The sequence below is a fragment of the Mus pahari genome, chromosome 21 (assembly GCF_900095145.1).
Source record: "Mus pahari chromosome 21, PAHARI_EIJ_v1.1, whole genome shotgun sequence".
In the NCBI taxonomy this organism is placed as follows: Eukaryota; Metazoa; Chordata; class Mammalia; order Rodentia; family Muridae; genus Mus; species Mus pahari.
Window position 1 is genome coordinate 45,479,631 of NC_034610.1, and position 17,505 is coordinate 45,497,135.

The 17,505-nt window shown below is 44.2% G+C and overlaps 1 protein-coding gene across 1 annotated transcript in view; it reads left to right on the top strand.

Annotated features, from left to right (window-relative positions):
• Positions 1–17,505, top strand: part of Sgk1 (serum/glucocorticoid regulated kinase 1) — a 115,292-nt gene that overhangs the window by 82,176 nt on the left and 15,611 nt on the right. Inside the window, exon 3 of the mRNA XM_021221862.1 lies at positions 1,882–1,957. Within this exon, the coding sequence (XP_021077521.1) occupies positions 1,882–1,957 (76 nt within the window). The remainder of the gene's footprint in view (positions 1–1,881; positions 1,958–17,505) is intronic.

Consider the following 17,505-nt stretch of genomic DNA (forward strand, 5'->3'; position numbering starts at 1 on the left):
AGGCCAGCCTGGTCTACAAAGTGAGTTCCAGGACAGCCAGGGCTACACAGAGAAACCCTGTCTCGAAAAACCAAAAAAAAAAAAAAAAAAAAGAGGAGAAACCAAATGCCCTGAGATATGTTTGGAACGTCCCAGAGCCGCACCTTTAAGAGTTCCAAAAGATAGTTACATTTCTCTCTTTGCCACCCTTAGAGTGGAAATCTCATTAAAGAAATCTTAAATATTTATCCAAATTGCCTGGGGAGTAAAGTCCCAGGACTTGGTGTTTCTTTGGTTTTAACCTGACTTCAGAGCCAGGTTATCCCATGAAGATGCTGCAGGATCCACAGCCATGAATTTTCTCACTTCTGTGAAGTATCTACAGCTACAGTGTGTGGCTAATTAACCCTGACAATGGGTACAATGATTCCTGGGTTCATACTTAAACAGTCCTGGATGGGATTCATGAAGAATAGCTGTTTATACTCACCTGCCACAAACACAGAGAACAAGGGATTCTTCGATGTCTCTGGCGTGAACAGGAAATGCTCTCCCACATAAAAGACATTTTGAAATATAGGAAGTCCATTTTACTATTAAGATGCATTCCATTAGGTAAAGGCACATTTGAAATCTATACATCAAGAGAGTATGACGTTGCTTCCCTAAAATGCATCACTGCAGCTCCTTGGAAACCTAGGACAGAGGCAGGCGGATAACTGCAAGGGTGAGGCAAGCCTGAGCTTTTCTCTGTCTCAACAAAAGAGAATTTGAAAAATTCAGGATTATAAATTGAATCTGTAGCAGGATCTCTAAATTAAATAGCAAGTATTACATATGCCCATATAAATTACTTAAGAATATAAAGATTCTACTGTAATTATGTCAATTTCTTTTTTTTCTTTCTTTCTTTTTTTTTTTTTGTTGTTGTTGTTACTACAAGAAAGTGTCTGCCAAAAACTGTTTGGTAGAGAAAGGAATTATTTAGACTCAGAGTTTGAAATACTCTCCGTCAAGGTAGGAAAGCCACAGCAGCAGGAACCTGAGGCAGCTGGTCACATTGTATCCAGTTGAGAAGCAGAGACAAAGAACTCCCACAGCCAGGGGAATGGTGCTGCCCACAGTGGGGAGTGGAGGGTGGTGGGGAGGGGGTCTTTCAACTTCATGAACATAATTGAGATATTCCCCCACAGGCATGTTCAAAAGCCCATCTCCCAAGTGATTCTAGAGTCATCAAGTTGATGACTGGGGTTAACCTTTACAAATTACAGAAGAAGAGTTCTTTCCCTTTATTTTTGTTTACACATTATTATTGTTAGACAGTGTCTCACTGTGTACTCCTGGCTAACCTGGTACTCACTATGTAGATCAAGCTGCCCTCAGACTCACAGAGATCCTCCTACTTCTGCCTCTTGACTGCTTCGATTCAAAGCGTGTGCCACCATGCCTGGCTAGAAGAATTTCTTTTGAAGTTCTCTTCATTACTATACATTTTCACAGGCAGTATTTACTAAAGTTACAGTTTGTGTTACCGACAGATCTAAAACAGCATATGTGTCATCATTGTGTCCCTCTGCAGCAGTTGTGTGGTCTGTGCATTGTACATAGTACTGGCAGAGGAGAAAGCGAAAATTATCTCCCAACTACTTATTTAGCCATTGGCCTGACAGCTACCCTATGCTTGGGTGAGCAACAGTCCCAGATTGTGAAGGACTAAAGGGTTTCCCACATATGGGACTTCAGAGCTACAGTTGGCAGAGTCCTAAACACCCCAGCTATGACCCAGTATGCTTTTTGTACAAGCCTTACTCTCTGGACAGTCCACGCTAGAATGATAGGTCTCAAAGCAGTGACATGTTGACTGGATTCTCACAGCTGTTCTTTCCCCTTTATGTTTTCAAGGTGAAAGAACCATGTAATCATGCCAACATCCTGACCAAGCCGGACCCAAGAACCTTCTGGACTAATGATGATGCAGGTATTATTAGATCCATATACCCAGGTCCTATGATGTGCGGGGTACATGCTGTGTCATTGGCTTGCATGCTTGTGCCTAGCCTGACAAATACGGTGCACTTCCCTTTAATATTTCTCTACTTCGGCATCTGAGGTACATGCACTATCTATAAAGCTTTGTGGATTGCGAACTATATTCCAGAGCTGAGGGACTGAAGAGCGGCTGCATTTCCTAGAGTGATTGGGAAGATCAGTGGAATAACATAGGCCAATACATTAGCTCAAGTGTTTCAGTGGACATGATGGTTCGTGTTTTTCATCTCAGTTCTCAGGAGGCTGAGTCAAGAGGATGAAGGCCAGCCTGGTATAAAAGCCTGAAATAAGTCGTATATTCGAGTCCTTAGGGGAGAGCAGGCAACGGCTGCTGTCAATCGTCTGAAGCTTTCTGAGTAAGAGGAGGAATACTATGTGAGCTGAGGGGAGCACTGCTCTGTGAGCTGAGGGGAGCACTGCTCTGTGAGCCGAGAGGAGCACTGCTCTGTGAGCTGAGGGGAGCACTGCTCTGTGAGCTGAGGGGAACACTGCTCTGTGAGCTGAGAGGAGCACTGCTCTATGAGATGAGTTACTATGCTTCAACTTATACTAGACCAGCAGGAGACAGAGCTCACAGGTAGAATACCTACCTAACATGCGCAATGCCTAGTTTTGATTCCCAGCAGCACAAATAAAATAAAAACAAAGAAAAACAAAAGAGTCCTTGGTTTTGGGCTGGCATCGAAGTTCTGTGTTGGCATGCATCAGGTTTAGGTTCAAGCTATCGAATGAAAAAAATTTGTCAGAGGGCAAGTGTGTTCTAGAATCGAGAAGACTTTTTTTCTATGACCCGTAATGCCAAATAGCACTAGTAGACAATAGAAATGAGGGGAGCTGGGCTGAGGCAGCGAGGAGCCAAGACAACTGAGAGAGTGAGAATGGCTTTCACTTTCTCTAATTAAGTAGGGTCTAATGAAACAGGAAAGAGGCGCTGAGCCTTAATATTTATGTTATGCCTCACACATTTATGAAGTGTGTTCACAAAATTTAATTCAGTGTATGCAGCAGGACTGTGAAATAGGAGGGGCCACTAACCCCAGGAGACTGGAAAGGAGGTGACAGGCTAGAACATCTGATACCATCCAAGGCCCAAGGCTGGGAGCAAGGCAGAGCCAGTACCAGCAGGATACTCCACCCACTACCTGGGGAGGGACAGCTTCCCCATGAGGAGCAGTGGGGGCTACCTGTGGGCTTTAATCTTTTCTTCATAAAAGGAGCAGCGACTAATCCAAAAGCTGTTGCCTGTGATCTTCTAGCTGGGCTGCCCTGACTGGCCTCAGTGGGAGAGGAAGCACCTAGCCTCACCCAGACTTGGAGTGCTTATGTGTGGTGGGGGATACCCACCCATGCAGAGAAAGGGATGGGGAGGGAAGGATTAGGGGAGGGGTGACTGGGAGGGGAGCAATGAGCCGACTGTAAAGTGAATAAGTAAAAAATTAAATTAAATTAAATTAAATTGAAAAACCAGAGTCAAAGGGTATATTACTAACAGAAGCCAGGGACTTGGGGAGGGTGTGTGTGTGTGTGTGTGTGTGTGTGTGTGTGTGTGTGTGTGTGTAAACACTATTTTCTTTGAAGGACTACTAAGTTTATCTATCATTTTATCTATCATCCTTTTTTTTTCTGTTTTGTATTATGTGTGTCCTATAAAGGATGATGAGAGAACATGAGATTGCCGCGCCTGCCTGCGCCGTCCTTCAGTCCATTAGCAAAGCAATTATTATTGAGGTAATAAACAAACCGCCTGCCGGCTGAGACTGCTAAGATCCACACTGTGTATGGTGTGATGAAGGAGCAAGCAGAAGGCAGCCTTAGTGTGAATGATTCTGGATGTGGAGTGGAGAGAACGCAGGGAGAGGGGGCTCAGCTGGGACAGGCACGGAGACCTGGGCTACTTGTAGCTGGCAGAGGTATCATGATGGAAAACCTCTGAATGCAGAACACGTCTGAGACAGGGGGATTGTGAGTTGAAGGGCAAATCTCTGTCTCAGAGATAGAACTAGAAGTCCGTCGTGTCTGCTCACTTTGAAAATTTCTGTGTGACTTGAGGGGTGCGACAGGGTCTCTCTTGTAGCACCTCCTCCTCCCTGACGTAGTCATTCATGCAGTTACTGAGACAGGAGCATTAAAATCTCCAGGTATGGCACTGGAATTGTCCCATGGATGCTTAATTTAGTCAGTTTTTTGTCACACAAATTCTGTGTGTGTGTGTGAGAGAGAGAGAGAGAGAGAGAGAGAGAGACAGAGACAGAGACAGAGACAGAGACAGAGAGAGAGAGACAGAGAGACAGAGAGAGACAGAGAGACAGAGAGAGGGAGAGAATTTGTATTTGGGTACTTTCAGAGGACAAGTTGTGTGTCATTCCTCAGACAACATCTAACTTTTTCTTGAGACAAGGTCTCTATGTGACCTAGAATTCACCAAGGATCCTAGGCTAAGCAAGCCCCAGGGCTCCAGCCACTGTCTCTGACCCCTGTCAGTAGGAACGCAAGGTCAGCACCACACCTGCACCACATCTGGCTTCTATGCAAGTCCTAGAGAGCGCCACATGTATTTTAAAGTCTCGTTGTTAGGTCCATGTGATTTATTCATTTCTTTTAAAATTTTTACTGTTTGTTTGTTTGTTGTGTGTGTGTTTTGAGGAAAAGAAAGAGAATGAAAAAGTTATCCTGTAGCCCAGACTAGCCTTGAACTCCCAATAAGAGTACAGTCTTTAGCTGGTCAAAGTGTTCCTGCCATACTTTCCAGGATATGAGACACCATGTTTGCCTCTTCTCTCTTTTTCTTTACCTCTAGGGTGTGTGTGTGTGTCTGTGTCTGTGTGTGTCTGTGTGTGTGTGTATGTGTGTGTGTGTGTGTGTGTGTACATGCTCGCACTAGGGACTGAACTTAGGGCTTTGTGTATGCTAATCAAGTGTTCTTACACAGAGCTATATCCCTAGTGAGATTTATTTATTTACTCACCTACTTACTTTTAATCTTTATATTTTTGTGCTGTATTAGTCAGGATTCTCTACAGAGGCAGAATCAATGAATGGGAAGTCCGAGAATCCAGAAGTTGCTTAGGCCACGAGGCTGGTTGTCTCAGCTGGTCTTCAGTAGCCACTAGAATCCTAAGGAGGAAGGCTCTAATGCTAGTTAAGGCATGGACCAGCTAGAAAGACAGGAATAAACAGGCACAGAGCAAAAGCTTCCTTTTTCCAAGTCCTCAAAATCTAAATGAAGGGCATGTATGTGTCTTCCTACCTCAGATAGACAAGAAGTGGATCCAACCACTTCAAACCAAGAAAAAAATATTTCCCTGGTGTGCCCTTCATTTCTGGATTGCAGTTCGTTCCAGATGTAGTCAAGTTGACAACCAAGAATAGCCATCACAGATACAATAAGCCTAAATAAACTACATAGTCTCTTGTTTGTTACCCAGACAGGGTTTCTCTGTGTAGCCCTGGCTGTCCTGGAACTCACTCTGTAGACCAGGCTGGCCTCGAACTCAGAAATCTGCCTGTCTCTGCCTCCCAAGTGCTGGAAATAAGGGTGTGTGTCACCACACCCATTCAGATATTATTTTATTAAGAATAAGGAGTTTCTAAGGATCGGCTCACCCTGAAGTCTGGTAGAAACATTTTCACTCCCAGCGTTCTTTGCAAGAGTGGAAGACTGGCACGTTCTCTGCCGTGTGCAGCTGCTGGAGAAACACAGACGTACTGTTACATCTCGGTTTTACATTTAGGATTTATAAGTGTTTCAGACTTCACATGGAGTGTAAGGAAGAGGGACACGTATTGAGGGTCACGTAGGTAATCCTAGCAGGCAGGGGGGTCAGTCACCACAAGCCTGAGGGCAGCCTGACCTCATGGTAAGAGCAAATCATCTCAGGAAGAAAGAAGGAAGGAAGGATGGGAGGACGATAGAAGGGGAGGGAGGGAGAGGGAGAGAGAGGAGTAGAAATGAAGAATCAAATCAGCCCGCTTTCAAGTCCCCCCTCTTCTCTGGGGCTGGAGTCCCTCACGCCTTCTCAGCATTCACTCAGGCTACACAAGTTCAAACTCCTTTCTGCAGTCACGGAAGACTGAAACTTGTGCCCGCCATTTGCTTTCTTTGTACACATTTATTTTAAGTTGCCGGCCCTGTGGTCTGGAATAGACTATAAATTAGGATTTTGACACAGAATGAGTCTCCTTCCAAGTTCACAGTGTGCTTTCCCCATCGCTACAACTGGCAACACTGATAGTGTTCTCTGTGCTGAGAAGCCAGTGAGGATAAGCCAATGATCAAAGCATAGACCCACCCTGAGGACCATGCTTTTATCTGGGCATTTGCTTGTCAGGTAAGAGAATGGCTCCCTGAAACTCCTCCTGCATTTCTTCAAGTCTGCTTATCACAAGCTGCTTTAACCTTTCCATCTGTCAAAATCTCTAGATTTGGTTTCGAGCGCTCATTTGTTTGCTGTTTGAGACAGGGTCTTGCTGTGTCGTCCAGGCTAGGATCAAATGCCCAGCAATTCTCCTGCCTTGGTTTCCCAATCTCTGGGATTATAGACATAAACTTCTGGGCACAGCTATATTATTTTGAAGGGGAAAAATTTAAGAGCCATAGTCAAAACTGGGGGTGTTTTTTTCCTGAGGAGACAAGTTAATGCTCTATTGTGTTTCAGAATTGTATGTGTGTGGTTTGTATGTGTTTCTACATTTGTGTGTCTCTGTGTGTTATGTGTGTGCTTCTATGTGTGATGTTATGTGTGTGTATGTGTCCGTGTTGGTTGTAGAATAAATGTGACATGAAAGTGGAAGAGGGGCCCCCCGGGTGGGAAGGTACATGTTGGGAAGGGGAGCCAGGGTGATGGGAGGGGTGATGTAGAGGAGAGACATAATCCACAGTAGTGATGTGTGAGAAAAAAAAAAAAAAAACAGAAAAAAATACATTTGGTAATTGAATCAAAAAATAAAGTTCCTCAAAAAGAGTGAATGGAGTTACTTTGTATAGATGGATTAAAAAGTCAGGTATTATTAAATGGAAATCTCAGTGCCAGATGTAGGCTGCCTTTCTATAAGTTGTTAGCCAGGAAGGACCTTGCAGAGCCCAAAGCAACACAGGCAACTGCCCAAGCTGCTGTTTGCTGACCAGAACAAGATGGTAATACCCCATTGATAAAAGCACCACATGCCTTGGTCATAGGACAGAGAAAGTTCAAGCTGGAACTGGACTGGAACTTTCTTCCTTGCTGGCCAGCCCTCAGAATTCCAGAAGGTGCTGTGCAGGCTGCCGGGGGAGGATTCCCATCCAGTCTGACTCAGCTGTGGACCCCTCGTTCAAGGTGAGCCTACTGGTGCAATGTGTCAAGTCTGTTATGGGGGGGAACCTACTGCTCTCTGATTGGCTTTGGTCCTGGATCCATAAGAAGAAATTGACTTCTGGTATTGTAAACCTAGTTGAAAGCCTGTGGCTTGTGAGGTTATCTGGCCTAGTGAGAAAGTTTTTATAGTTTCTAAGTGGCCCTGACGTGCCTACCAGATGGCCTTCTCTATGACTGCTTGTGGCCATAGAGTACCTACTGCTCTTGGATTTGGTCAGAGAGGTTCCGTTCTGTGGTGATCAGCCGTGACTGGTCAACGTACACATGTAAAGGACTGTTGAATGCCCAGCTGTAAATGGGATGTCCCTTCACAGTGCTGGGAGCACCGTGGAAGATGGGGTGGAAAGAATGGAAAAAATCTAGAGAAACGTGTGGGGTGGGGCTGCTGAGTGCAGACAGCAGCTCCCAAGCACCGCTGTAGCTATGATGCTCTGGGGCTCACCGCAGGTGTGGCTTCCTGTGTGAGCCCCACACACTGGGAGCTGTCAACACCCTGTCGAAGGGGGCAGAATGTGCCTCAGCCATGAAATCGGGTCTCTTATCAACTCTGATTTGGACTACTTTGCTTTGTAGAAGTTGAAATTTGACCACAGATGACCTCAATATGACAATAGCCGCTGATAGTCTTGATTGATTAACTTAATGAGTAACTCGGAGTTTTTTTTTAACACTGACAAATGAAAGACTTCTTGCAAACTCAGTGTTCCCTTTGCCAAGCCCAACAAAGCATTATCATGAGGAAAGATGGACGTCTTAAGTTAGAATCACCAAGTCCTTAGCTATCTCCCACTTCCCCTTAAAAAGAATCCCCAGGGCATTCAGTTCCTAAGAGTCCTTTGCATATGGCACAGGCACAATTAAACATGTATTGGACTCATGAATTTGATTAGCTCTCACCAAAACTTAAAGTGGAGGAGTATGTTTCATTTTGAAGATTTTGTGAAGAAAATCCATCAGGACAGAGGCGTGTTCCTCTTCTCATATGCTGCTTCTATGCCATCTATTTCTACAACTCCAACGTTTCAAAACAGACATTCATCACTTCCATCTGTGTGCGAGAGTGTGCGTGCGCGTGTGTGCACATCTGTGTGTGTGTGTGTGTGTGTGTGTGTGTGTGCATGTAAGACAAGGTCCTACTGTAATCCAAGGTCTCAAACTGATCCAAAGTCGAGGCAATCTCCAGCCTCAGTCTTCCAAGTACAGGCCTGGGCTCGCATGTTCAGATAACACGGTACACTTGGAAACTGCTAGCCACGGGCACTCTCCTTTCTCAGAAGCGCGTCTCTTTCAGTGGTCCATGCCTGGAGTAGCAGGAAGCAGCTCAGTGGAGACCTGCATTGCCTGCTGTGGTTCATGTGGTGAACTTGAGAATAAGGCCTCCCGCCTCTGCCACAGAATCCGGATATCCGCCACAGCGGCTTCCTGCCACGATCTACCCTCTGGGTGATTTCATTTCTTCCACCAGCAAGAGTGGAACCGTAATAATAGACTGTGAGCAATGCATGTATTCAAGGAGGTAATGCAACAGAGTTAATGGAGCAACGTGTTCTTAGTGGGTAGTGTGTGTGTGTGTGTGTGTGTGTGTAGGAAGAATTCTGCTTTCATAGGACAGTTCCCACATTTCCCTTTGCTGTGAGAAAAAGAACCCTATGCTTTGCTTTATTGATACTTTCACTATTTTGTGCCTTATTGGATCTTTAGTGGGGTTTTTCCTCTTGAAATTTAAAGCCTCATCACTTATTGAGCCTTATTACCTAGGACTCCAGACACAAGAGTGACAAGCGTCCTGGAGACACAGACAGGCACACTGCGACACATGTCTGGGACCCAAGTCCTGTAGCTGGAGATCACACTAGGTGTGGCTGTTCATTTGGATAGAATAGCTCACTTTGTTTTGTGTTTTGGCATTTAATCTTCAAGCTGTTAAGTAACTGACAAGGTAAGGTTGTAAACTCAGATTTGGGGGTTTTCTTTGGACTGAAGCAGCCTCTCCCACATTATTCCTTGCATGTGCCATCCCATATTCTTCCGTGTGCTCTTAGCTACCACAACCAGAAAGACAGGAACACATTTTTCTTTTAAAAAAAATTATTTATTTATTTATTTATTTATTTATTTATTTATTTATTTATTATGCATGTAGCTGACTTCAGACATCCCAGAACAGGGTGTCAGATCTCATTACAGGTAGTTGTGAGCCACCATGTGGTTGCTGGGATTTGAACTCAGGACCCTCGGAAGAGCAGTCAGTGCTCTTACCCGCTGAGCCGTCTCACCAGCCCGGAATACATTTTTCTTGACTTCTTAGAATCCTTAACAGAGAGTGTTGGGTTCTGTGCTAGGTGTGGTGGAAGGTCCATGTTTTCCTAGCGCTAAGAAGGTAGTGACAGCACAACTGGAGTTTGGAGCCATTGTAACCTATACAATGGGCGTAAGGCCAGCCTGTGCTGTGTGAGACCCTATCTCAAAACAAACAAAAACAAACAAACAGGCAAACAAACAAAAAACTGGGAAAACCAAACCAAACCAAACCAAAGAGTGGAATTCTAAAGCCAGGATTTGGAATGCAGGAAAGAACTTTGCTCTGTCTCCGCACGGCATGCGCAGGGCATGCGCAGTTCTAGACTGAGGATGGGGTACCCGTTCAAGGTACAGTGAGTGTCCTTTCAGACGCCTCTGCTGGAAGGTACCGAGAGTCAAGCTTATGCAGCATTTGCGTTGTCTGGCATGAGATCCCAGCCTCATCTGTGACTACAGAACCGATTTAGCTACTCCCGGAGGAGCCCCCTCACCTTCTCTCAGAGTGCATAAACCAAGGGTTCAGCCTTCTGTCGCTTTACAAATGGAGCAAGGTCTGTTCTGCCTTTGTGGGGCTCAGGAATGTATCTTCCTCTTCCCTCTGCCTAAACTTACTTGTTATTTCTGCTGTTTGATTGGGGGATGAACTGGCAGTATTCTACAACGGCTGTGTCTTCTGGTTCCCAAAATTCACTGAAAATGTTTTTACACAGTGCAGGTACTGTTCTACTTACAACGAAGGGTCATCCCAATACACACACAGCACTCCGAAACATACTGTAGGGAGCATTTAGCATACACATCCTGCCATACATTGTAATTTGGTTTACCTGTTCTACCACCGTTCAGAACATTTATGTTAGCCTACAGTAACTGGAAGAATCTGTCTATACATCGCTGGCCAGGAAAACATCACATATTTTTTTAATGTATATAAAATGTAATTTCTATTGAAGACATATCAATCTTTCACAATCAGGTCAAAATACTCCAATCATGACGTGTGCTCACAGGTGACTCAGTGAGTAGAAGGTGCCTGCCACCAACCAGAGTCCTCAGCCCCAGGACCCAGGTGGTGGAAGGAGAAAATCAAGTTCCTCAGGTTGTCCTCAGACCTCCACATTCACACTGTGACATGCACACACACACACACACACACACACACACACACACACACACACAGGAAATGTAACAAAACAAGTAATATGTAAACAAAAACCACTGAAATGCTTTTTTAAAAACTTGTAAGTTGGACAATTATAAGTCAGTAACTATCTTCTTGCACCTGTTTTATTCAAATAATTCATTTCACACCTAAGAGCTTTGATTTCAAAGTCTTTTCTTTTTTTTTTTTTTTTGTCTTTATACCTGCCAGTTTGAAACAGCTTGTCTATATAGCTGGCCATGAATTTGCCTGGCCTGAAAGTCCTTGTGTAGGACCGGGCTGACCTTGAACTTGGGAAGCTCTTCCTGCCTTGCCTTTATCCCCGCCTCTTCCTGTGCCTCTGCTTCTGCCTCCGGTGTGTCAGGAGGACAGACACTGGGTTTTCATAGTTTTTCTTACTGCTAGAATTATATCGGGAAATTTTGTATGATGGCTATTCTTTGTTATCAGCCTAACTACATCTGGAAATGGAGGGTACATCTGTGAGGATTTTTTGCTTAATTTGGAGTAGGAAGGCCTACTTTTAATCCATATCTTGAGGCAGGGAGGCACAGTGCTTATCCAGACATTCAGCCTCGAGTGGATAAGCAACTCCTGGATTTTTGGACTTTCCGTTCACAGCCGACTTTCGTTGTATTATCTGAACTGCAGCCTGTAAGTCATTCTAATAAATCTCCTTTCTATATCTATAGATTCTTTCTAAAAGTTCTGTTACTCTAGAGCTGTGACCCTAACAGTTCCTCATGTTGTAACGACTCACCACTATAAAATTATTTTTTTTGTTGCTGTTTTTTAACTTATAAATCATAATATAAATATCTGATATGCAGGATATCTGATATGTGACCCCCAAAGGGGTGGAAAACTGCTGCTCTAAAGAAACCTGAATAATACATGCTGTCATTTTAAAATGTGAGATAATTAGATTGATGGCAATTCATGCTTTAGGAAAGTTATCTTTCTCATTTTTCAACAAATTCCCCCCCCCATTTTTATTATCTTACATCAAACTGCATCAAGAGTATCTAGTGGTGTTAGTTGCAGCTAAGGTTAAAATGTTCTAATGTGCTGGGATGCAGTTCAGTTAGTGGTGACTGTAACCTGCATCCACAAAGCCCTCGACTCCTTTCCCAGAACCACATAAGCCAGCCCTTGGGAGGCCGAGACAAGGGGTCAGAAGCTCAAGGACACCCTTAGCTACACCTCAGTTAGTTAAAGGTCAACCTGCACCGAATGATGACCGAGGTCAGCCTATGGTCTATTTTTAAGGTCTAATACATTTGATTAATTTGCTGAAATATCAATCCTCTGGTAGCTTTCTTTATTCTTACGAAAGACATTTTATAACGTCTAATACAGATTGTTGAGAGGGAAGCTTTCAACAAGTTAAATTTGGATTTACTCAAGCAAAGAACTCTTTCCTCTCCCCTCTCCTTCCCCCAAGATATGGTTTCTTTGTGTAGCCATGGCTGTCCTTGAACTCTCGCTCTCTAGACCAGGCTGGCCTCAAACTCAGAGATTCATCTGCTCCAGGTCAAGCAAAGGAATCTAAATTTATCTAGGCTTCAGAATCAAAGGAGACTCCAGACCAGGAATGGTGGGCAAGCCTATAAACTCAGTATTTGGGAGGTAAAGGAAAAGAAAGTCATAGGTTCAAGGTCACCCTGTGCTATATAGTGGAAGCAGGTCTCAAAGAAACAAAATGAAGGCTTTTAGGAGGCAGAGATAGTTCAAGGTCAGCCTTGTCTACAGAACGAGTTCCAGGACAGTCAGAACTACACAGGGGAGTCCTGTCTCAAAGGACAGAGCTATCTTGGGCAAAAGGAACATTTGAGTAAAAAGTATTTTAATACAAAACATGTATACCACATGTCTATTAATATATTTGTACCAATATATGTACATATATACATTATAAACATGAATATATAAGGAAATATAAGAAAAGATTTAATTGCCTTTAAAAAAGGCAGAAGCAGGGAGATTTCTGAGTTCAAAGCCACCCTGGTCTACAAAGTGAGTTCCAGGACAGCCAGGGCTATACAGAGAAACCCTGTCTCAAAAAAAAAAAAAAAAAATTAAAAAAAATTAAAAAATTTAAAAAATAAAGAAAGATAAGAAAAGATTTAATGAAGCAAATGTGTTTTGTTTTTTTTTTTGAGTTTTGTTCTTAACAACAGGACTATTTTTTGTTAGATAAAATACAGGTTTTGAGACAAAATATTATATATTCCAAGCTGGCTTAAAATTTACTATGTGGCTGTGGATAACTACAAATTCTTGGTCCTTCTGCTCTCGCCTCCAAAGTGTTGGGGTCACAAGCATATAATGAGACAGAATATACTTTGGACACTTAGAGAGCTGTTTTGTAACTTTAAAACTGTACATCGTAAAAATAGCCTCTAACCAGTAGGCAGCTATGCCAGGAGTGAAAGCGGCTCACTGAAGGGCACCTGAGGACAGGGCTTCTCTTTTTAGTTTGTTTGTTTATGGGGTCTCTGTAGCTCACTCTGTAAACCAGGGCAGCCTTGAACTCACATCCACCTGCTTCTGGCTTCCGAGGACTGGAATTAGAGGCATGCATCACCACGCCCGGCTGTGGAGATAGCGTCTTAATGGAATGGGTGGAGAGGGGGGTGTGTAAGTGGAGGAAATTAGAGAGGAGAATAGAATTAGATGTTAGGACAGAGAGTTCATCCAAAACCAAGCAAAATGGTCCCGATTAAAACTCTGGTTATTATGGTGTAGACTGACAGAAAAGAGAGACCCCAAGGAGACTTCGGAGAAGGTCGCCACAGGGTGGCCTGGGGGTGTTGAATGGCATCCACGAGCCATGCGGCTCTCTGGTTTTACCTTTTCAGAAATGCACGGCAGTCAGCTGTTTCTGCTGACTGGGAGTTTTGTTTTGTTAGAGGAGAATTATGGGGTAGTAGCTAGGTTGCGCTGCCCTCGGGGGCATTAAATGACCTAAGTCGATGTCTCAAACTCTTCCCCCACCAACTCTCCCCTGTGTTCCCCCCCCCCCCCGTCATCCCTTGTGGTTAGCAAGATGGCTGTTCACCATGAAGACAATAGAGCGAGTACTTCATTCAGACTACTGATGTGTCCTAATGCTAGGCAGAACTGGAAAGTCGGCCATGCTGTGGTGGCCCACGCCTTTAATCCCAGTACTCGGGAGGCAGAGGCAGGTGGATTTCTGAGTTCGAGGCCAGCCTGGTCTACAAAGTGAGTTCCAGGACAGCCAGGGCTATACGGAGAAACCCTGTCTTTGAAAAAACAAAACAAAACAAACACACACACACAAAAATAAGAAACAAAACAAAAAAGAACTGGAATGTCAGGTTTCCTGGAAACCCTGCTCACTCTTGTTTACTGCTTCAATGATGTCAAAGCTGTGACATTAGCTCGAATGTGCACACAGGTGTTTGGGGAAAGGACAATTCAATCTGAGATGTAATCTCGACAGTAAACTTAGGCTGTAGATTGCGTTCATGATGTCCCAGTGTCTGCTGATGCATCTTGAGTATGTTTTGTTGTTGTTTTGGTTTTGGGTTTTTTTGTTTTGTTTTGTTTTGTTGGTTTTTCAAGAGACAGGGTTTCTCTGTATAGCCCTGGCTGTCCTGGAACTCACTCTGTAGACCAGGCTGGCCTCAAACTCAGAAATCCGCCTGCCTCTGCCTCCCAAGTGCTGGGATTAAAAGCATGTGCCACCACGCCCGGCATCTTGAGTATGTTTAAGGTATGGTAGACCCAGCAGAGGTGTTCATAGGGTAGTTGTGTTAAATAGCTTTGTGTTTTCATTTTGATCTGTTGAAATAGGGTCTCACTGCTATCATGTGCTGTCCTGAAAATTCGGATCCTTATGTCTTACCTTCTACCATCCTTCCACCATGAGTACCATTACAGACCTGCACCACGTGTGCGCGTACACACACACACACACACACACACATGACACACGACTGTTATTTTCAACTTGTTTTTAAACGTGAATTGGGTTCACTGGCTTAAAACAGGGCTTTTAGCATTAAAAGCACCCAGGTCTGTTTTCTGATTCCATATCATATCACACAGTGACATCCTTTGGAGCTGTAGGTAAGAACAGTGAACAGTGTTTCAGTCACGGGAACTGGGTTAGAAGTGCATAAAGAATGTTATGTATTAATAGGTTTTCTCAACTGCCGTATACGCCAACTCAAACAAAATTTGAAAGTAAAGGGGTGCAGATTTGTTTGGGGGGCAGCTCTCAGGAGGATTCCCTGATTCCAAAGAACGGGGCCAGGGAAACTGCCAATCTGCATGCCGAGATTGAGAGATAGAGAGAGATTTAGGTATCGGTTCAGAGACAGGTGTATCGAGCAAAATGTCTGGATTTTAAAGGGAGGAGCCTCTGGGGACGGGGAGGCCTAGCCCCTGGGCTGGAAAGTTCTGGGTAGAGGGTGGGGTGTGCCAGCCACACCTTAGAACTGGTTGTAGTCAAGGTCTACTTTGATATGTTAAATAGGAACCTCAGCTACTTATTCAGGGTCTGAAACCCATCATGCTTAATGCCTAGCACTTACTAAAAGCCGTTCAACCAATGCCAACTATTATGATGGAAAATCAGACGAGAGGTGTGTAAAGAGATGGTTCCGTGGCTAAGAGCACTGGCTGCCGCCCTTCCAGAGGATGTGAGTTTGGGTCCTAGCACCCACAAGGTGGCTCATAACCATCCAGTTCCAGGAGATTTGACACCTGGCTTCCTTGGGCCCCGAGCTTGTACAGGATTCACAGGCGAAACACCCACACACTAAAACTAAATCTTAAAAATGAGAAAAATTCAACAAGACCTTTACAAATGACGCGAATTATAATTACCAACGGCCTTATGAGAACATACTCCTAATTCTACAGTGACCGACTCGGCTGCCTCTCTGGTGGCTGTGGCACGAGGAAGAACTGTCCCTGTCTCTCACCTGGGAAAACGGGGCTTGGGTGAGGGAGAGAACTGGAAGGCTGACCAACTCAGCTCCCACCCAGGTCCAGATCCAGGGCCCACCTGGGAGAGTTGGCCCACTCCAGCATCTATCCTGTCTGTGAACTGCTGGAGCACACGAAGGGGGGCTAGCCTTGCAGAGCCAAAGCTACAGGTTCTCCGCAACACAGGACAACAGCGGACCAGCCGAAAGGAGATGTGCTTGCAATGAATATTTGTAAGAAAAGCTGTTTGGACAAAAAAGCATACTAATATAATGTTCTGTGACACACTGCAGCTTTCACAGTGAGATGCTTTTGTTATTTTTTATTTGTTTTGTTTTGTTTTGAGACAGGGTTTCTCTGTATAGCCCTGACTGTCCTGGAACTCACTCTGTAGACCAGGCTGGCCTCAAACTCAGAAATCCNCCTGCCTCTGCCTCCTAAGTGCTGGGATTAAAGGCTGTGCCATCACTGCCCATCTATAATGCTATTTTAAAAAGACAGAAAGGAATAATAGTCCAGAGGACCGTATAGTGTCCATTTCAAACTTTTAGAAACCTGTAATCTCCAAAAATGCAAGAATTTAAGAACATAGGAGTAGGGAGATGGAGGCAGGAGAAAAAAGAACATCGGGTAGGAGTTATGTAAAAGCTGTTTGTTGTGTCCATTTCTGCCCTTTGTTACTTATTGTCATGATAAAATCAAGGCCAGGTGTGAGGTTGTGTGCTTATAATCCCAGCAATCGGATGGCAGAGGCAGAAAGAGGAGGTTAAGGTGACCTCAGCTACGTGGGGGGATTCTGGGCTTGCTTAAGCTGCATGGCAGCCTGTCTTAAAAATGAAATCAACCCAAAACTTGAAAATGCAGATATTTAAGCCCTTGTGCAGATGTGCTCTTATGCACAGGTATGCTGTGACACTTCAGCACAGAAGTTCTGGTAATGATAAAAAATGTACGTTTTGGGCTGGAGAGGTGGCTCAGTGGTTAAGAGCACCGACTGCTCTTCCAGAGGTCCTGAGTTCAAATCCCAGCAACCACATGGTGGCTCACAACCATCTGTGTAATGAGATCTGACACCCTGTTCTGGTGTGTCTGAAGACAGCTACAGTGTACTTATATCTAATAAATAAATAAATAAATGTTTTTGTTTTTGTTTTTTTAATATATAAAGGTAAAAACAACAGTTTGCCTCCAGGATCTCATAATAAAATAATTTCCATCAAAATTTGTCTTAGCCTTTGTAACCAAGAAGGAAAGATAAGTAGGAGAAATGTGGCAGGCTTTGGAGAGGTTTACCTGTAGATACCTCCAGGGTTCGTTGGGTATCGCTTATGGCAAGGCAGGCGAGGGTGGGAGAAGATAATCCCACTCTTCCTGTTTCAAAAAAATCCTAGAAAATTGTAAACATCTACAGATTCATTTTAAAACTTAAAAAAAAAAAAATCCTGAGGGAAATGGACAGTTCTCCCTGTCTCCTGCAACTGTAGGGCAGCCAATTCCAGGAGCACTAGTGAGTTCCAGGAGCACTAGTGAATTCCAGGAGCACTAGTGAACGTTTCCTACCAAGGGTGAAGGAGCCACAGGCTTTCAGAGCTTTTTTTGTTGTGGGAGAAGTAAGTTGACATGCCCTAGCATCCCGAGAGCTGTGGTTTTCACGTTTCAACGTGGTGGTAATGCTTTTCAAGGCTCAAAACTGGCCTGAGA